Here is a 20,441-nt window from a genome sequence, read left to right as displayed (position 1 = left end):
CCTTGTTCTCAACCCATTCATCTTCCACATGGGGGGTGCTCTGCTGGCATTTTAAAAATGGCAGTGGAACATCTGCCACCCAAAAGGAGAATTGGGGGGTGTGAGAGGGCCATGTGGTTTATTCAAAAGCCACTGCTCCCCTTTTGAAGCAGAAGATGAGCCAGATGTACCTTTTTTTTTCCCTCTGCCAAGTCCTGGTCATGTTTCCATTGATTTCAGTTGATCCAGGATATCGCTCTTATTCTCTTTTTCTTTACTTTCTTTTCCCCGTCCCTGGCTAGGTGGTTTCGCTTAATGAATGCGGCAGGCAAGCTGATCCTGTTTCGTCCTCTCATCATACTAGGTACAGCTGCTAGCTGAGGGGCAAGTGGTTTAAGAAAAACAAGAAATCTCTTGAAAAATGTTTCTTAGGACCTCCGTTCCCGCAGAGCTCAGTTTCCTTCTGGAAGAAACACCTCAGCCTCAGACAACTAACGTGTTCCTCAGTCAGTTCTAGTTGCCAAGTCAATGATGTATATGATGCCATTTATTAAGTACAATTTTGATTAGGTCATTCATGCTTCTGGAATAAAGGGGGATGGGTGGCTTTTCCCATTAAAACAGTATGGTTTACATGATGTTTCAAAAAAAATCCACCACTGTTTCTTTAGGAAGACACACAAACTAGAGGTAGGCATCTTTCTCGGTGATAGTGCATATGGACTCGCTGTTGAACGTGGTTTCCAGGTGTGCCAGCCCTAGAGGTTTTCTACGTCCTGCCAGATGTCCACTGCACCTTCAGGTAGGTGCAGGGTATTGCTGCAAGGCCAGCCTTGTGCTACTTTGGAAAATGCTTTTGAAAGTTGCACCCAACATTAAAAAGAGATTGATGGAAGAGATTAAGATAAATGCACAAAACACTTTCAGTTTCTTTATTTTCAATCGATACTGTATGAATACAAAGTTTCTAGAAAGCTACAAAAATTCTACCACTTTATCAAGAAGGCATCAAAATGTGTCACTTTGCAAAGACATGAAAACACCTGCAGTAACCGACACAAAAATAGCATTTTTAGAGTGATGAAATAATTGCACTTAACTGTCATGGATATTAAAGTTATCACACATATGTACCGCGAAAGCTAGAATACGTTTTTTTTTTTTTTACAAAGCACTTTATAAAAAAATTCTCTGCACACAAAACCTATAATTTTCATATTACTATCATACTAAAGATAAATTCACTTTAAAGCCAACACTTAAAACATTTTAAACAAAAAAAGGTACCAGTACCTACACACAGACAATAACAAATACAAGAATACTGTACTGCCAAGAGGTTTGACTGAAACTCCTTTTGAAAGCTTCTGCAAATATGTTAAGAAAACATTGGAGAACATTCACTTTTTTTCAAAGAGCCTTCCCTCATGTCTAACCTAGAGGTACTTTATCATCAAAAGGCAAGTTCTACATCAAAAGTTACCAGCAGCAGTACAATATTAAAGTAACCACTGACCATATATGAATATGCTTAAGTCACAAACCCATTTTATACACATTACACAAATAAACATAAAGTGAGAATTCCATTAAGTCATTTACAAATGTGAACAAATGCACATGGCAAAAAAACCCCAAAACAAAACAAAAACCCAACCTGTTTTACATAAAATGTACTGAAGAATTAAAGGCTATTCAGGTTTTCAATGTTATAAAATTCTTTTGTCTTTTTTTTTTTTTTTTTTTTTTCAGGCACATATTGTATTTTTTGTCTGCAGTCATGAGCCTGAATCAGAGGCCCATAAAACAAAACAAAACGAAAACAAAAACACATATTCTGTAAGGAGGTAACAGGGATCCATCTCCTTTTAGTCAACTGAGTGCATTTAAGATTTAATTTACACACTAAAACTAATTACATGATCTCAGCAAGAATGACCTGAAAAGTTAAAAGGTGAAGATGTCCAAAGTATTTCTTGTACTTTGACTTATCCAGCCTCAGTGTTTTTTAGGGGGCTAAAGATCTCATTATGAAAGATAAGAGGGGGAAAAAGAGATCATCCTGAGAAAAGTACAAACCCGGACCCTATTATACACATCTGCTGTGTGAGCGGGCACATGTATCCGTACGGGTCAAGTAAAGGGTAGTCGAAAGGTTTCTCAGTATGACTGATTGAGTAATCCAGGAAGAGTGTAAGGGCAACTGCTTGGGAAAGCAAGTGTGCCCTAGGACTTGCAGTGGAAAAATAAATAGCTATGGATTAGTACATCAAATGTTGTATCTGCCTTGAACTGGCCAGTTACTTACATTCAACATTAATGTACACCCTTCATTATTTCAAATAGCCTATACCGTGGAGGTTTTAACGGAAGAAGCTACTGCCAAACTTAACAAGCTGTAGCTGCGGTAGAAAGGGAAAGTGAGAAACAGGCATGTTATCTGCAATTCCTTCAAAATAGTGGTGCAGTACCTAAATAAAATCATTTTGGAATTCAAGTAAGTACAACTACATTTGTTAGCAGTAATTTTTAACAGCCCCGGATGGTACCATTATGCTTATTTTAATGAGACAGAAGTGTAGTTGATCACAAATATTGACTAGTACAGCTGAAACGTTTGGTAATAACTGAAAATATATGCTCTACCTGTGGGGCGAAAGTGTCTTTGCCCTACCTCAGTCTCATTGAGTTCAACAGGATTACTTGTCTTAGAGAGGTAAGTGAGATTTAGACCTCAAAGGAATAACAAAAATAATATTTTAGAGACGGGGAACTTGAATTATCACAATATTTACCACACAGTGTCACAATATTTCTATATATAAAAAGTTCATCTTAGTTTTCATCAAATACTTTAAAAATCAAGTTAAAATTGTATTCACAACTATATAATCCCTCTGACAGCTTTTGGTTTTGCTGATATTTGTTCTAACATTGTTTTCTTAAAATCTTGCTCCTCTTCCCATCAATTTTAGTTATCGTGTACAGTATGGCCCCCGTTCACAGAAGGTATCAAATACAGATGCATTATCAAGAGGAGCTTTTTTTATTTTTTCCAAGAAATCATCTGGGAGAAAACCAAAACAAAACAACCCTGTGTTTTGAATCGTGCTGGCCAGAGTTTCTCTAACAGCACCTTCATCCACAACCCTCACACTCAACATTTCAATGCTTAATAACACACAATTGCATTTACCCTAGCTATTCTCTGTTCCCCATGTTTTAGGCATCTGACTTTCAGCACGCACAACTTTGTAAACAAAATCTTCTGTCTAAATAAAAAAATCTTCGCAGATACCAAAATATTATTGAGGAGAACAATAAAGTCACATTTGTCCACTGTCTGAAATTCTGCAGTATATGGTTCTCTCATTATGCAGATGCACAACTGGATGAAGAGAATATAAATGTGAATAATTTTAATTTTTGTATCACAGACTAATCAGTTGCTGGTTTGCAATGCTGTCAGAAATGGCAAAACAGTAGATTATTCTTCAGCAGGTTGATCATTAGCAAAATTACTTTGCTATAAATGGTGCTCTTTTGTGAATGGAGGCCTGTAGATTCAACTTATTCCAATAAACCAAAGGCATTACGGTGATAACTAAATATTTTTGGTCTCTCTACAAATTGTCATTATTATGGCAGCACTTTTCTAAGCTGGAATTTCAAACCAAAGGCACTTTCATGCTAGAGTGCAGAAGAGTCACAATTAATTATTTGGTCATGAAATTTAAAAAGGCAGCATTTAGTAATACAATTCACTTTTCACGGAGAGCTAAGAATCTGTAACCTTTCCTTTTGGTATAGGCATTTAACTGCGCACTCATGGGACTGACTTGTACGGAAGGTTGGTTTAGATCAAGCAGTCAAAAACGGGTTCTGTGGGAGAAAATACAGGTATTTTTAAAAATGGAACCAATTAATAAAACAATATATAAAATTTATGTTAAGAGGCTAAAGGTACTTCTAATGTAATGCTAAGGCACTGCATATTGTAATGCTTTGGCAGCTCTCAATTAAAAGGTTCCTACAAAAAAGTAACAGTAACAAGATAAGTACTTCCAGCTTACAAAAGAGCTCACAGTTTACAGGCAGCCTGTTGGACTACACACCCCACACCGAACAGTTGAAGGATTAAGGCTTTTAAGAATTAACATATACAGGGTATGGATTCATTTACAGAAGTGTAAAGAAAAGACGATGGAAGTAGTTTCCCTAATATTACATATGTGAACACCAATAAACATTGTGACTTTTTATACCCTATAGTTATGGCATATGTAGTGTGCCAGATTCTATTAAAAAAACCTGTACCTGGTCTTGCAAATTGACTTACATACTTTATATGCCTCAAAGAGTTTGCTTGTTATTAAAAAAAAAAATAAAAATCACCAAAACCACAATTCAAACCCTAAATAAAAGACAACTTTAGAACAAAAAAAGTAGTTTTTGACTTGTAACACCAAGTGCTTAGAACAAAGGGCTACCATTAGGCTGTTACAATGCAGTGCTTTTCCTGATGTGATTGTTAGTGTTAAAAATGAGTGTTAAAAGAGACCTTACCATGGACATATTTTTCAGTTCAACGGAATATAAACCAAAAGATCATCAGCCCTAACATCCACGAGCCGGTAACAGCTAGACATCACAGCAATTATCCGCCTACTAGGGTTAGATCAGAGGCAAACTAAGGAGTTTAAGCAGCCACCCTTCACCTGGGTGATGTTGGTATTGTCCCCTAACCCGGGTCCTCACCAGTGTTAAGTGTGACCGCGGTCTGACGCAGGTGTACAGCGACCCGCTACCTCACCTAGGCGAATTCTGTTCTAGATAACTCCACAATGGGCAATTCTAACAAAGTGTTACGCAGATACAGAATATAAAAAAATAAGACTGGCTTTTTTGAAGACTAGAGCGCTGTGCCTGGGAGTAAATTCTAGACTTAAATTGTGCATGGGCGCTTCCGGGTCAAGGGCCGGGAGGAGGGACCTGCTAACTGTTAACTTTGACTCAGGACTGCCAAAGACCTTCCCAAGAACGCTCTCTGCTCATACCTCGTGGCTGATCCTTAAGGTGGCTTGTGCTTGGCCGGGCAGCCCTCAGCCTTTCAGACAAGCGTTTTGCATGAGAACCCGCTGCTGGCCCAGCAATTGCTGAAACAACTGCTGCTCGGGCAACTGAGGGGCAGTGCTGGGGTGCAGCAGAAGGAAAGAAACTGAGCGACACTCTCTGGTGTAGCCAGGAGGAATGAGACTATTTCTCTCACATGTGCGTACCTCAGTCGCTCACACCCACATCCATGGTTCGAATCCTTACGGCATTAAAATGTCTCCAGCTGTACTTCACTTCCTGGAGTCGTCCCTGAATATATTAGAAGGATGAATATACTACCACATCCAGATGCAAAACGACATCAGACCCCACGTGGTACGTACGTGTCTGTTTCGTATAAGGTCTTTGCCAGTCAGAACTGGAGAGACAACTGGGAGAGGTGTAAGAGCACCATGATAAAGAGGAAAAGGAGAAAAAAAATATCTCCACTTTCCAATCTTCTTTGCCTGATGGTGGTTCTGATTTTCTAGCGTCTCATAGATATTAAAGCTGCTGATCCTTTCAGGTGTGTACGTGTTCTTCTTTCAACCACATTAGTGTTTTGCTTTCAGTTTACGAATTACTCGATGCTGTCGCAATGTCAGTTGTTTCCATTCATCTGTTAATTTCAGAGTTGCAAGTTTTTCGCTCAACTTACTAGAAAACATAGTTGTCCATATAAAATATAACTGCACACACAAGACTACATATAATGCAAGTCTAAATCTTCAGTATTTACCTACTTATTGCAAAATGAGCCATCTTTTTCATTAAATAATCAAATTTTCATATTAGTACAATACAACTTTATACTCTTTTAAAATACACTAGATATGTTAGGGATAAGGGATGATGTTTTCTTTCTCTGCAATACCTGTTTGAAAGTTTAATGGATTAGAAGATTAGTTTTAGCGTTGAGAAAAAAATACAAAATTTGCCTAATTTTAGGACCTGTCTGTTTCTATCAGGCATTTCTTAAGGCTATATTTTTCATTTGGTTTCAAACAGAAAAACGTTTCATTTTAAAAAATAATTTAGTGAATTACATTCGTCCATATCTTCCACCCTAATTAGTTACAAAGATAATTCTATAAAGATTATTAACTTTGTGTACTCATTTACAGTTATAGCTAAAGATTCATTTCAATTTCACTTGCATTGTAAAACAAGTATTTCATGTTGGAAAAAAACCCAAAATAAATTCTTATAAATGCTGTCAGTTTTTCCCCATGGCAAATGCTCTGTCATACATTTTTCTATCAGAATTAAAAATAGGCCTCCACAGACAGAGGCGTTAGGTTCTTAAATACAGTCTTCCCAAAGAACTGTGGTTTACAAATTTGAAGAACACTTAGTTTTAGAAATAATTTTTACAACTGTACCAGAATTTCACAGCTACAATTATATATGAACACATTAAAAATGACTTCACTAAAACAGGATTTAGAAAAATGCGGGTGAAAGTTGGGCCAGAGGCACTGCCACTTAGTGTTGAGGTTTACAGTCTGTGTTTTGATAAAGAAGTGAAATGAAGTGTATATATAAATAACTGCTCAGTCCTTTACAAGCCTGTAGATATGATGCTGTGCTCCATGTTCGCTGTTCGACACTTCAAATACACAAGCCATGCAGAGCAGGGTTTCTTGCGTATCCCTGTTTGTTACAACCTGTTTCAGGGGAAGGAAGAGTTAAACAATACATTACAAACGTGGAAACACCAGGGCCAAAGCAAGAAATAACTGGCTTAATATGGACAACCTTTAGAAATGGCCATTTGGGATGCGTGTCTGCGTGCCCTCTCGTTGGCAATGTAAATGCTCTCCGCGACCACCACGCTCACACGCTGCGCTCTGGGGCTGAGCTGCGGGCGCAGGCTCCCCGCGGAGGGCACCAGGATGCAGCCCGCTGCCCACCGCGGCTGCTCGGCCAGGAGCCTCCATCGCGTGGTCCGGGCTCAGCCTTCCCCAGCCTGAGCCCGCTGCCGCAGAGAGAAACCGGCGCGCCCCTGTCACCTTGTGCTGGCTGGCCGAGCGGCAGCTGAGCAGGGAGCGCGTGGCTCTGTGCTGGTGGCCCTGCCTCTTCCCCACGCCACCACCCCTTGGGCCTGCCCGAATCCTACGGCGGCAGCAGCGCACGGCTCCACAGGCTTGGCTGAGGTGTCACCGCAAAGCCCCAGTGAAAACAAGTTGGGCAACTGGATGAAACTGGCTTAAAGGCCACCATGTGCACCATTCTTCATGCTTTATATCACCTGTGGGGCGTCACCATTACAGCATGCTTTCCTGGCCCAAGAACTAATTAACACCACTGACATCTGCAGTATTATAACTGACATCTCAGTAAGAACACATTAGATGAATGGGATGGTTCAAAGTTACTGCCTCAGGCTCTCGACAAACACCAAATAGAGACTTGTATGAAAAAAAGAGAGAAGTAAGCTGAATTTCTGGAGAGTAACAAAGACGTTTGTTCATGTTCTCAGCCAGCTTAGCCTTTTCATCCTTAGCGCCTGTAGTGCACAATTCCAAGAGTATTACTCTGAAGTCAGTGAGGTGATTTATTTAGTAAGCAACATGACTAAAGGACTCTGAAACTGCTTCTAAATATTGCAAGTTAAGCAAGCCATACAAAGCCTGAGAGTATTTTAGAAATGGAAAAATAAAAAGTGAGTCCATACCAATAAAATTGTAAAATTTTCCAACACGCTGTTCATCATGTATTTCTCTGGTAAATGCTTCAGCTTGTGTATGAAGTTGATCATATATTCACACATTGGAGAGCGATTTATTCTGTACACGAATCGGCCGTTCTCAAACCTTGCATATTCAGTCTAATAAAAAAAAAAAAAAAAGAGCATTTACAATTCAAAAATAGCAAAAAAGTGAATAATAAATCTGGGGGTTTTTTTCTTTCTTTGTGTAGACAGAAAAAAGAGAAAGTGGCTCTCAGACACACAAGCAGGCCTACTTGCTAACTCCCTGCCTGAGCTATGCAGTGCCTTGCTAAATATTCAAGGATCCTTAATTATTAAGTTATAATATCATTACTTGTTCACTAACTTATGAATTAAAAAAACTGAACAAGTGAGGATTACATAAAGGTAAGTCCAAGTCAAGTAAAAGTGACTTAAGCTGAAAGCTTTGTGGTAAGATGATTGTACATCATTTCAGGGCAACTGTCTGCAAAGGAAACAGCAAAAATAAGCTTGTATGTTTATGCATAAATACACACATAAACATAGCTACATTATTGCATGATTTAACAGGCAATTTATGAATTACAGAAAGATGCAAGACTGCAGCTGGAAGAAACCCAGCCTGATTTAGATTGCAGGGTCTCAGAGGGGCTGAAGGAGGGTAAGGCTGTGACTTTGGACTCCTGCTGCCCAGCTACCAATTGCTCAGATGAGCTTCTCAGCGGCTTGTGGGTTTTTTTTTTAGCTTTCTCTCAGCTTGAAAAAATGGAAATTATGGAAAAAAAATTTATGGTCACTATGCACAGAAAACATATTTAGTATAAGAAGAACACAAACAGTGAGCAGGACATCCATAAAGGGCTCAGCCTGCAGCTCTAGGCTAAAATTCCCATACAGAAACTGTACTGCAGGTAAAAGATGGGGGTGTAGGGCTTAGGACACCAAAGACAAGTTGAATAGCTGCCATACCATTGTACAAAAGGCCAACCAGCTACCTGAGCATGCCATACAACCCTGTGCTTTGAAAAGAAAAGGTGAAAAATAAGTCACAGCCCTTGTGTGTTAAAACAGTACACAACTTTGTATCCAAAAGCTGCTGGTGACTGGAGAAAGCACGCTGGCCTTTGCGTAAAGATAAAATAAGCATGGGGATAGATAAAGCGTAGCACACCATCCATTGCTATAAAATGTTTAAAAATCTAGATGACAGAGAGTAGCTTGGCACTGTAGTGTGGTTCCAAACAGGCTACATGGCTGGCCAGGTGGTTGGAAATGGGAACAAAAGCATTTTTTGCTTCAGCTCTTTTCTGCCAGGTGATGGAGGAGGAGGCAGCACCAGCGTCAGCTGCAGGCCCCCCACCAAAGGGTGCCACAGGTGGGGTAGCGGGGGGTCTGCAAAGAGCAGGGAACTGTAGTGTCACCATGCACACCGTGATTTAAAATGGACCCAAACGCTGCTGGGAGGGAAAATACTCTTTCAGGAAGGCTTAGAGGAAGGATGGAAAAGCCAGACAAGAGCAAAGTAAAGATGAGAGGGAGAGAAAAGCCTAAGTAACATGAAAGGGAACCAGAGCATCATCCCACACATCCTATCACAACACCCACCTCTACTTTTTCTACTACTTGCTTTCCAAATGAGCAGACTTTGGTGGAACAGGTGATTGTCATGTTTTCTGAGCTCTCGTACTGACTAGTGACTCCATAAAATGCTCCTGTATCATCTTGAATGTTGCAGTTTAAGTCAGCCTGTTGGGAAAAAGTAATAGATGCTGAAGATTTTATTTTTCATTTGACAATGTCAGTAGCACAAGCTATAATTAGCTCACCGTTCTTTTCAGCGACAGTGGAAAAAGCCCGTCAGGAAAGTACCTGCCTAATTGTTGCAGTAAAAACCTTAGGGAAGTGGCAATTCCTTCAAACTTTACAAAACAGAAGACAACCCAGTATTTCCCTGGGCTACAGGTGACGTTCTTGTCTGGCAGATAGCTGACGATGTCCCTGGAGCAAGGGGAGTGAGCACCTGCGAGAAGCCTTGCTCCAGAGCTGACTCCTCTGGAGGGAACCTGCCCTGTGGCCTCAAATCCTGCTCCCGAGGGACCATAGTTCACTTTCTCCTTTTCCTTTCTTACAGCAATAAAATCCTCACGGGACAGGGCAACAGCTGAGCAACACAGGAATCGATCACCAACAAGATTCTGACAAGCCGTATGGTCCTGGTTCAGCAAAATACTTGACTTCAGGAGCTGTATGATGCAACTCAGCGGCCTCCCCTGGGCTGCGCGCGGAGCCCTGCCTGCCGCACCAATAAAATCCTACTGGCGGTATGTGATTTCTTTCAGTGTTTCTCTGCAGCCTGAACCACGATCCAGCTGCCTTTGATATCTAGCAACAGAGACTGAGACTTGCAGGATCAAGTGAGGAACAGTGCTACCTTTAATTATTTATATCCCAAGCCAAGTCCTGCGCACAGCAGGATTAATTTGTCTACAAAGCAACAGCACAGGTCACATGCTGAATGCGGCCTCCCCAGGGCTGCCGCGGCACCGAAGCTGTTCTGCCACTGTGCTCTTTGTCATCATGAATCCATTTTCAAAAGCCCTCAACTTAAAAGAGCACCAATATGGATATGGGCAGAGTCTAGGGATAGCCACAGCTGGATTTGTTGATTCAGGCATTAGCTCTGCTGACATCTTCGGTGCCCAAGAAGAAAGTGGGCAGGGTTTTCTTTTTATGTGGAAATAGCTGATCAGCTACTGCAGTGTAACGTCTAAGAATCGCCTGAATTTTTAACTTGCTCCGAGATGAGCATTTTAGCTGGGAAATGCACTTTTGCAGCTGTTGCACTTGCAAGTCTAGCTCTGCTTGCTTTTAGTGCTGATACAGAAATGTAACACAAAAATTTTGACAGATACCTTTGTGCCTACCTTGAGACTTTTAAAAAAAGCCAGTTTACAGGTACCTTTATTTACTAGTTAGCGTGGAACGTTTATAATCCTGCCTTCGCTATAGTTCAGGCCATTTGTAACTGCTATTTAATTTTTAACTAGGCAACAACTCATTAATTCTACTTGGTGTCTACAGTCCTTATTTGCGGTACAACATTCTGAGGCAATATGCTGATAATAGCACATACTGAGCTAGTCTGTGGTATGGAGAAGACACAGGTCTAAGATTACTTCGGGTTGGCTTTGGTAAATTAATCAGCGGAGAAGTCTCCTGAGGTTTACACACAGTAACACAAACAGCCCTATAGTCACGTATTTTGCATAACAGAAAGAAATCCTATCGCTATTACACCTTGTTTCTTGCACGTGTTTTGCATGAAGTCAGCAGTTAATGTTTAATGTACATCTAAAGCAGTGTGTTCACAGTGAGCTAAAAGAAATTGTTCCAAGCTAATAGTAAATACGCAATTTGCCACCGCAGCTGGCTTGCAATCAAAACATGACAAATGGCGAAATATGGCAAACTGTAGCAGCCATCAGCCGTGCTACAGCTGCTTCACCGGAATTTCCCAAGAATATGGACTTCTGATAAAACAATTCCATTGTCGTAAATAACAGTAACAATAATAGTAGTAGTAACCTCTTAAAAAGTGCTTGTTCCTGCTGCTACTACAACTACAGTTTGACTGTCAAAACATTTTCTTTTTTTCCTTTCAGTTACGAGCAAAGTATTTTAGAAATCATAACTAAAACTCTCCTCACACTTTCATGTTTTCAAGAGTCAATCGCATAGACCTTACATTTCAAGCTGCAACTCTAAACAACTGTTTATAGAGTTAAAACCCCCAACTTTTTATTTGCTGCCTTCTGATTTTGAAGCCTGCTGAAAAAAACCTATCAAATTGTTGTATTTACATGCTGACATTTAACCTGGAAAAGTAACACATGTGGCCATCTGGCGCCCTGTTGATCACTCCCACAGCTCTTCCAGCTCTTGCTGAAAACACCAGGAGTCCTGTGTACACAAAAAATACGGGCTGGGGCCCTGACGTCTGAATGAGGAACACTTGAAATTATCACTCAAATGTCAGATTATTATATTGCTAATATACTTGCTAATTATTTTGTTAAAGCTTACATAGTAAAAGGTTTGCCTAATCACATACACCCGAAAGCAAAATTATATTTCTTGAACTGACCAAAGCAGGCCACAATTAAAATTCAGGTGGTCCCCTCCCCAAAAGAAAGGTTATGAGACTACCAAGAAAACCCCAAAAGGCTGTGCTAGTGATGGGCACTGCTGCGGCTGTGAGAGCTGTTAGCTGTAGCGCTGAGCAGGACTCAGGTGATGTGTTACCCCAGCACTCAGTTTTAGCAGGCTCCTTACTACAGTATTGATTCCAGTTTTTGTGTCTACATTTTAGAAAGGATGTTGGAAAATTGGAACGCGTTCAGAAAAGAGTTACAAGAATGATTTCAGGTCTGGAAAACATCCTTTGTAGTGAATGACTAATGAAACTCCATCTACTTACTTTTTCCAAGGGAAGTTTTTCCACGACTTTGTCATAGCCTACAAGTTGCTACATGGGGAAGAGTCTTCTGATAGATTAAATCTTGCAGAAACGGACATTAAAAGACAGAAAGCTAAAGCTACACAAAAGCTAAATGGCAAGATTAAATGCTACAAGGCAGAGGCCGGTAACCCTGATGGCAACGAAACGCCGGCATAACTTTCAGATGTGGTAGAATCACCATTACTCGGGGTCTTTTTTAACCACGCTAGCTAGCTAACCAACAGGGATGCTCCCAGTCAAGTAGGCTTATTGTCCGGAGGCAGACATCACTTAGTAAGGTTCACTGCCTACATTACAGAAGAGGCAGGACTAGATAAATATAGTAATAACAAAATTGAAATATAGGAATGTATCTTATTAACCTTCATTAACCTCTTCCTTATAATTTCCCTTTTCAATGATCCCTGTGAAAAGCAGGACAATAGTCAGGCTTCTGGAGCGCTGCGCTCACAGCCTCTCGCACTGCAGCCAGCTTTGTCTCATTATTTCCTCGGTTCTGTGTCTCTGGCTCTTCTCTTGCGCTTCAGACGGAGCCTGCAAGCCCTCCTGGGCTGTAAACCAGCTTTCCCTCCTGTACAGCTTCCCATGTGACTACGCTCTGACCCGTGGCTCCGGGAATTAGGGGTGGTGAGCGCAATTGTAGCATGTGCAGACAAATAACCTTTTGAATGATGATTTCAAACATATTGGCATGATTTCAAATACTATGGCATTTCAAATATTATGGTATGCTCACATGTGATGAACAGGCGTCCATTTACTCACTGAATTTGAAAATACAAGATCAATGCAATTTAGGAAAAAGAACCTCAACAACTTAAAACCACAAGTGGAATATATATATATATATATATATATATATATATATATATATTACTTTCAAGAGTAAAACTCTAATTTGGCTTTATTTCTAAAAGCTGAGATTTATATTAGCTGAATGCATTTGAGGGCGGGAGAGGCACTCAGCTTTCTGGCACCCTGTCTACAGTGGTTGTGTAACAGCCTGATTAATTCATTAATAAAGCATAGCTTGTTAATGGGTAGCGCTGAAAAATTACATATTAAAAGCACCAAGCGTTCAACATGCTGCATGGAGAAGCCTCTGCCAGTGTGCCAGAGCAAGCACCAAAACAGAGCTGGCTGCAACCAAAATGAAGAGTAAAAAACCAAATAAAAATATCTCCACATTCACTTCAGCAGAGCTCTCAGGCTCTGTGTTAAAGGCAGGGGGCAGAGGGTAAAGCGCTTGTGTAATAATAACAGCTTTGGCTAACAAAAAAGCAACTCCAGCAAAAATTGCTGAGAAGAGTCTAAATTCTTCCTGCTGAGTAGAAGGAAAACAGCACCTACTGGAAACAGTGGGATTTGGGGAGGGCCGGAACAATTTACACTGGCATTCAGTAGTTAACATTAAGCACATAAGGTCACTTATTAACGACATATAGGTTTTAACAACTGCTGACTGCAGGGAGGTGTGTTACTCATATGACCGCATCGTACCTCCCCTCCTCCTCTCCAAAGAGCGATCAAAGAGCAGAGATTCCAAATTGTGAAGCAATTTTTTCCAACAGGAGCATCTGGATTGTTGGCACGTTTCGCCGCGCGTTACAGTGCAGCTCAGGAATTGCGCCCAGGTCTGCCACATGGTTGGGCTTGTGATGGACAGGCCAAGCTGCTCCGGCTGCCCAGCTGCTCGGCCCCTTCCACTCATTAGCCTGCCTCCAGCGCTAATGCCCCCGCATCAGTTTGCGGAGGGGTCCTCCACGGGCACCACGTGAGCTCCCAGTGCCAAGAGGGTTGTGATGGGGAAAAGAAAATGGATGTCTGCTTTCTTCCATATCTAATTTGTTTTGCATGCATTTGCATGCTGGCCATAGACCCATTCACACTACAGATCCCGTTTGTGAGCTGCAGATGATTTGCCAGTCAGAGCTGGCAAGAGTGCGTGTGTGTGTGTGGAGGGAAATCCAAGATTCTAGATTATGCAATATAAATGACACGTAAAAATAGAAAGGAAAAAAAAAGGCAGTAGCCACAATTGTGCGTGTGTGAGTGAAGGGCACAAAGAATCTCTGGACCTTTTAAGATGGTTGGAGGCACTTGGGGATAAATTCAGGAGGGGGTGGGAGGAGACCACAGGCGCAAGCCATTTCTGAACACTGATTACATGGGTAAATTGTTTGTTCCAGTGTATCACAAAGAGAAGGAGCATTATTTTTCATGCCACAGCTGTTTTGAATAAGAATAGGAATAAACTTAACTATCCTCCTCATGTTACTTACCACTAATTATGGCATATATTTACATCTATAAAACAGTGAAATTTTGGGGGACATAATTTAATGCCCCTTTATTGTGTAGATTCCTTTATTTCCATCCCACATTTGAATTTCAAAAATGTTTAGGACTTCAAAGCATCTTTAAAAGCTTGCCCTAATTATAATATGCATTACTTTCTAAAACTCCTAGTTTGCATTGCAGATTCCTGCAAATAGAGGCATTCATTTTAAACATCAATTAATATCGTCCATGCATCTTCAGATGAGTTTGGGTCTTTATTTCAGAGTTACACTGGGCTGTGACTAAGCTTTCCTCAGTTTGAAGGGTAGTTCAAGCTACTGCAGACATCAAAAATTAGGCCAATGGATCAGACCAGGAGAAAGCCCAACAGCCCAATGTTGAGTTATATCAGCTGTTTTTTTTTCCTGTGTCACTAATTAGAAAACAGCCCTCCTCCTTTCAGATGTATTTGCTCCCTGTATCTGTTCCTGTATCTGCATTGGCAGTGTCAGAGACACAAGACCCGTGGCCATGTTACCCAAGGTGTGCTCACCCCAGCACAAAGGATCCCGACGCAGGCACGCACCCACTGCACAAGACTGTAGGTTACTGAGGTCCTTTCTCAAGTCACAAAACCAGTTGAAGTACAAACTAACCGACAGGTATGCTGACGTCACTCAGAATAAGATTAGATGGCGTGGGTCATACCTCATTGTTTTACATAGATGGGGGTTATCCTGCTAGTGACTGAGGTAACGCAGACAGGATTGTGCACTCAACCTGCATCCAGGGAAAGGGTTCATGTGCTGATATTCTGCAGCCTTGTCTGAACTCCGCATCACTGTTCTAGGAAATTATTTTTACAATTATTTAAGAAAATTTATTTTTGTTTTCATTTTATGTCCCTGTAATCTCTGGTTTCCTATCACTGTCACACATCACTAGTACGTTGTTCCTCACTTGCTCATTGCACTGAGCACACAACGTAGCAAGTAAAGTTCCTTCCATGTATTACTGTACAAGCCTGTCCCTGGGGTGAGTCCCCTGAACTCTCTGGTTCCCAGTGACTACCTGGGATAAACAGAAGAAAAGTGACCATGTTCAAGGTGCAAGACAAGGATCAGGAAACTGCTTTGCAGGGCGGGAAGGCTGGGTGGTTGAGGTGGTGGAAAAGGAGAGGCCTTTTCCTTTTACACCTCCTGCGCTGTTAGGTAGGAAGAGGCCCAAACGTGTGACATCCAGATGTGTCACCAGGACTGAGGCCAGAACTCATCTGTTCCCAGCATCAGGTTGTCTCTCACAGGAGATACAATCTATATGAACCAATAAACCTCTGCAGAGCAAAACAACGCGTTGCTTTGTACTCTGTACCTGTCATGCTTTGCAAAGTCTATGCCACAACTGCCAAATGTCTTCTTGCAAGATCCCAGACCTTTCCCTCCCACTTCTTTGTATTCCAGCCTTATTACCTTTAGCACAGGGAAAACCATGCTGCTGAGAAGCCTGAAGCAGAACTAAATGGGAAAGAGGAGTACTCTTTCCGGTTACCAGAGCTAAGCCACTTTCTGCCTTAGTCATCCTCAACGCAAGTGCCTCCTGCTTCCCGTCTTTCCTTTCCACACTAGATTTAATGTCTGAACAAAATACCCTTTGTGCTTCCTCCAGCAACCTGCTGACTTCTCTTTAAATCCGTTTACAGGCTCACCATCCCTTCTGGCATCAAATCCTTACCTTCGCTTTCAAGCTTCGACATGCCATGACACCCGCCTGCTTTCCTTCTCTGGTTTCCCTTGACTTCTTTCATTCATAGTCTCTCATTTTCTTTTGTTGATTCTCCTGACAGTGCTTTCTCACCTGTACCTACTTTCACTACACAAATTCATGTTCCTCTTTTACTCACGTTACAATCAAATTCCACCAAATGCAGGTTGTGCCTGGACACCGATGCTAGGATCCACCACCTTACAGCGCCGAGCAAACTATCGATGGTTTAATGATAATGAAGGGGGAAGAGAACAGGAAGGATGGGAAAGGGGAAATGGTTAAATAAAGAGCGAGAGAGCGCACTGTGAGTCAGCAGTAACCACACAACATGAACAGAACCCGGGAGAAGTTAAACTTTCAGAGTAGGAAGAGCTAGCGCATAAGGAGAGAGTGGATGCTGATTCAGAAGTGAATCTCAATTCACAAGAAAAGGATGAGAACATAAAAATCTATTTTCATATTAATAAACCTGAAGTTACTAATAGGGTCAAAAAACGTTGTCAGCAACCTTCGCCAGCATTACACTGGTAATATATGACTGTTCAGAACAGTTTCTCAGCACTCCCCATAAAAATGGGAACAGCGTCCTTTTTTCTGAAGAAATGCCCTACTGGGGTGAAAGAAATGAAGGACAGTGAGCTGACTGTTTAGGATCTAATTCTCATGACTAATTACACAGCAATCTTCTGGTTTTCCTCGACATATTTCTAGATGGGGAGCACCGTTGTGAAGTTTATTCCTAGAAAGTTTATTCCATTGTGACTCTTGCTGCACCCAAACACTGCCCCTGACACCTTCCCTCTGCCTCAATCAGAGAGAAAATCCACTGGCCTGTTTTAAGGTCATGGCTCAGAAAGGCATTCTCACCACATTTTAATGTATAACTCAGAAGGATGTTAGCACTGTACGGTTTTTAATCTCTTACGTTAATACAACACAAAATTGTATTAAAAGACCATTATGTTGGAAGGCACAGTGAGGTTAGGAGATGTTGGATTGAAGTTGCCTGCACATCCTGACTGCTGAACTGCATCATGATACAGCCTTTAGCTACACAAGTGCATGCTCGCCCTCTCAGCATCTATACAATATTTCCTTGTCTTCATTATTCAGTGTGGCCCAGTCCCTATTTCCTGCACATTACTCAAAACCTGTGCTGAACACAGAATTATTAATTTTATAAAGGTTTTCTTCACGGCATTATCTTGAGTCTTTATAAACAGCTGTGAGTTTGACTTCTCAGTGACCATCTGACCTGAAGGGACATTATCACCCCCAAATTACAGATGGGGAACTGAGGCAAGAGCGTTAAAGGTGTGCACTGCCTGTAGTAGATCAAGCAGAGAAGGCTGGCACCTGAATTTTCGATGCCATGAGTACAACACAGACCTCAATGATTCAAAGAAGATCTCTAATGGCTTTAGATATATCTCTGAGCATTCAGTATGCCTGAAAATCAGTTTCCACATTGAGAAAAAGCAGAACATACAATACATCAATGACTCTATCACAAACCTCTGCTGCTGCCACGTCTAATATAAAGTCTGAGGCTTGTCATGCTCTCTGGGAACTGAGAACAGGCAAGTGAGGTGACAGGCATTTTTGCCAGTGGGTTTCGCAAGTATTTGTTATGCAAAGTGACCTGGTGAGCTGATGGTCCTCAGTTTAAGCCCAGGTTTTGCAAGGAAATGTATTTAGTGGTTACAGACCCTTAACCTCCAAGCTCTATTCCTCTGCAGCCAGATTTCTTCTGCCCTTCTCCTTGGCCTGTTCCCAACCTTTCACATACCTGTTTCTGCCGTATGCCTTCATCCCTATGTTTCCCTGCAGGCTCCTTATCTCAAATGCTCCCTCTTCCCACTGCCTCCCTCTTTTTGACCCGACATTCTCACCTGCCTTTTCCAGGCTCCTTGTCCCTGCTGTGTTTCAGCTTCCAGTTCTCTGCTGCCTCCTGTTCCCGGCCTCGTCGCTCAGCCAGCCCTCAAATGCTTGGTCTACAGCTCCCATGCCTAGTTTTTAAGCCCCGTGAGTTCCTCAATGGATTTCTTTTGAAGTTCAGAAGCTCAGTGGTTTATCCCTTCTACACCCAGATTTGAGAAAAGAGAGTCTCCCTCATTCCTAGTTTCTGGTTCCAAATCTGGTGCCACAGAAACCCTTGGCAAGGTACGAAGTCTGGGGTATGTACAAGGTGGAGTGTGTTTCAGGTCACACAGAAAGCACTAAACACCAGGAAATCTCATCATAAGCAGTGATTCCGGATCAACCTTTTCTGGTTTCAGCCTAAACCTGTCCACCCTGTAATTAAAACCTAAATATGCCCCTTTCACTGAGGTTTTAAAAGACAAATCCAAATGTTTAGGTGGTAACTGTTGCTATGGAAAGGAGTATACCACAAAAAAATACCCCAAAAAGTTGAAGAGTAGAAAAAGCTTTAGTATAAGCAATAAGCTCCAACCTGGAGATTTGACAATCCTTTTGGACAAACCTTTAGCATCGCTAACATGAAATTTTGTGAATACAGTAAGAAAAATCTGATCTACCACTGAAATTTATCATAACTAGATCAATACACAACATCTCAGCCTTCCATTCAAATTCCTTTTTCACTCTTGCTCACCACTGGTATAAACAGATACAACTTCTGGAGCAGAGTCCCATGGCTGACTAACAGAAAGGCAAGGGGAAAGCACATGTGCTCTAGCAACCAAAAAACGTTTAGGAAAACCCCTGGCACCCTCCCAGGCTCACAGTCGTCCTGCTGCACACTCAGTTCAAACCCTGCTTGGCCCTGTCTGCGTGTGGACGATGGCAGGACTGCTACTCTGACTTTTGCAATCGGCAAGAGTTAACATAGGAAACGCTGAAGCGCGGTCCCCATCCCTGCAGCTTCCCCTGCAGCTTCTCGGACCACTAGATGGCAGTTCCCCACGTCCGAACCAGGGCTCCGTTACCTGTGTGCTCCTGCCCAGCAGCTGTGTCAAGCACAGTTGAGGCACGCATCTGCCTTTGCATCTCGTCTGCAACACAGACTTCTGGTGGGGCTGTCAACAAGAGTGGCTCTGGGCCAGCGTCCTACCTGAAGGATATACAGCTTTGCACTTTCACGTGACAACAGAAGACATTTCCACAAGCGCCCCGAAGGGTGCTAAATACTAAACACAAGCCTTATTGCAAGAGAGGTTCTCCACATCATGTCTTACTCACCCAGAATTTTACGAGGAAGAAAGCATTTTGAGGCCCCTTCCCAAACAGTTCCTTTAGACCGCCCTTCTTTTCAGGAAATTTGTCATAAATCTGACGAATGTCCACCGATTCAAGCAACGGGTCACTGTAAGAATGGTTAGCGTGTCCAATGTGTACGAAGAGGTGTTTATTGTACTGCAAGAAAGAAACAGGAAAATCAGTGCTGTACAAAACAAACAGAGGTTTATCGCGGCATGGGTCTGCGTGTGCTCCTGCGGAGGGTAGCGCGCTTTGATGGATTAAATGACTTGCACATTACTCCCGGGACTATGATTTTCTGCAGCATGATTTCCATGAACAACTTCAGTGATTATGTCGTAGCCCCCTGTGAACAAGGGTCAACATCAAAAAAACCTGTGTCCCTACTGCAAACCACAAAACGTGGTCATCTTCAAGGGAGTAATTTATACTGGAAGACCCAGCGGCAGCAGTGATAGAGCCCTTTGCAGAGCATAGTAAGATGAATACACTCACGAGGAAAGCCTCCTTCTGCCTCTTTAAACCATGCATTTTAATGTCCATGTCCTCCGAGCCTGCACTTCTACTAGTGCCACAGAGCCCACACATACACACCTCCTGCCTGTCTATTCAAAAAACCCCAAACCTCTGTCTACAGCACATGCTAATGCCACTCAACCAAAAGAGACGGAAGGCATGTTCTTCTAACTCCAGAATGACAACAAGAAGGCCAGTTACTCTGTGCTGCTGTTACTATAGAAGTGGTCCTCGTTGTATGTCCTCCAGTATTTTGACCCATTTAATATTAAAGGGCCAAACTTTTCCCACTTCCCTCGAGAACTAGCTCTATAGACGACCATCTCTGCCAAAACACATTCAGCTTCAATTTCCTGTTTCTTAACTTCATCC

The 20,441-nt window shown here is 41.9% G+C and overlaps 1 protein-coding gene across 13 annotated transcripts in view; it reads right to left on the bottom strand.

The window, feature by feature from the left end:
- Positions 1-897: 897 nt before the first annotated feature.
- The window catches only part of TEAD1 (TEA domain transcription factor 1), a 160,788-nt gene continuing 141,244 nt past the window's right edge, over positions 898-20,441 (bottom strand). For 10 of the 13 annotated variants that reach the window (XM_040608009.1, XM_040608011.1, XM_040608010.1 and 7 more), the window contains 4 exons: positions 19,536-19,709; positions 9,374-9,514; positions 7,751-7,903; positions 898-6,740 (listed from right to left, as the gene is read on the bottom strand). In XM_040608009.1, the coding sequence (XP_040463943.1) occupies positions 6,627-6,740; positions 7,751-7,903; positions 9,374-9,514; positions 19,536-19,709 (582 nt within the window). In that variant the 3' untranslated portion in view covers positions 898-6,626. The remainder of the gene's footprint in view (positions 6,741-7,750; positions 7,904-9,373; positions 9,515-19,535; positions 19,710-20,441) is intronic. The other 3 variants (XM_040608015.1, XM_040608005.1, XM_040608007.1) reach the window with 1 other exon arrangement.

The sequence above is a fragment of the Falco naumanni genome, chromosome 10 (assembly GCF_017639655.2).
Source record: "Falco naumanni isolate bFalNau1 chromosome 10, bFalNau1.pat, whole genome shotgun sequence".
In the NCBI taxonomy this organism is placed as follows: Eukaryota; Metazoa; Chordata; class Aves; order Falconiformes; family Falconidae; genus Falco; species Falco naumanni.
The sequence above is the reverse complement of the archived record's forward strand: the minus strand, read 5'-3'. Positions and strand labels throughout refer to the sequence as shown.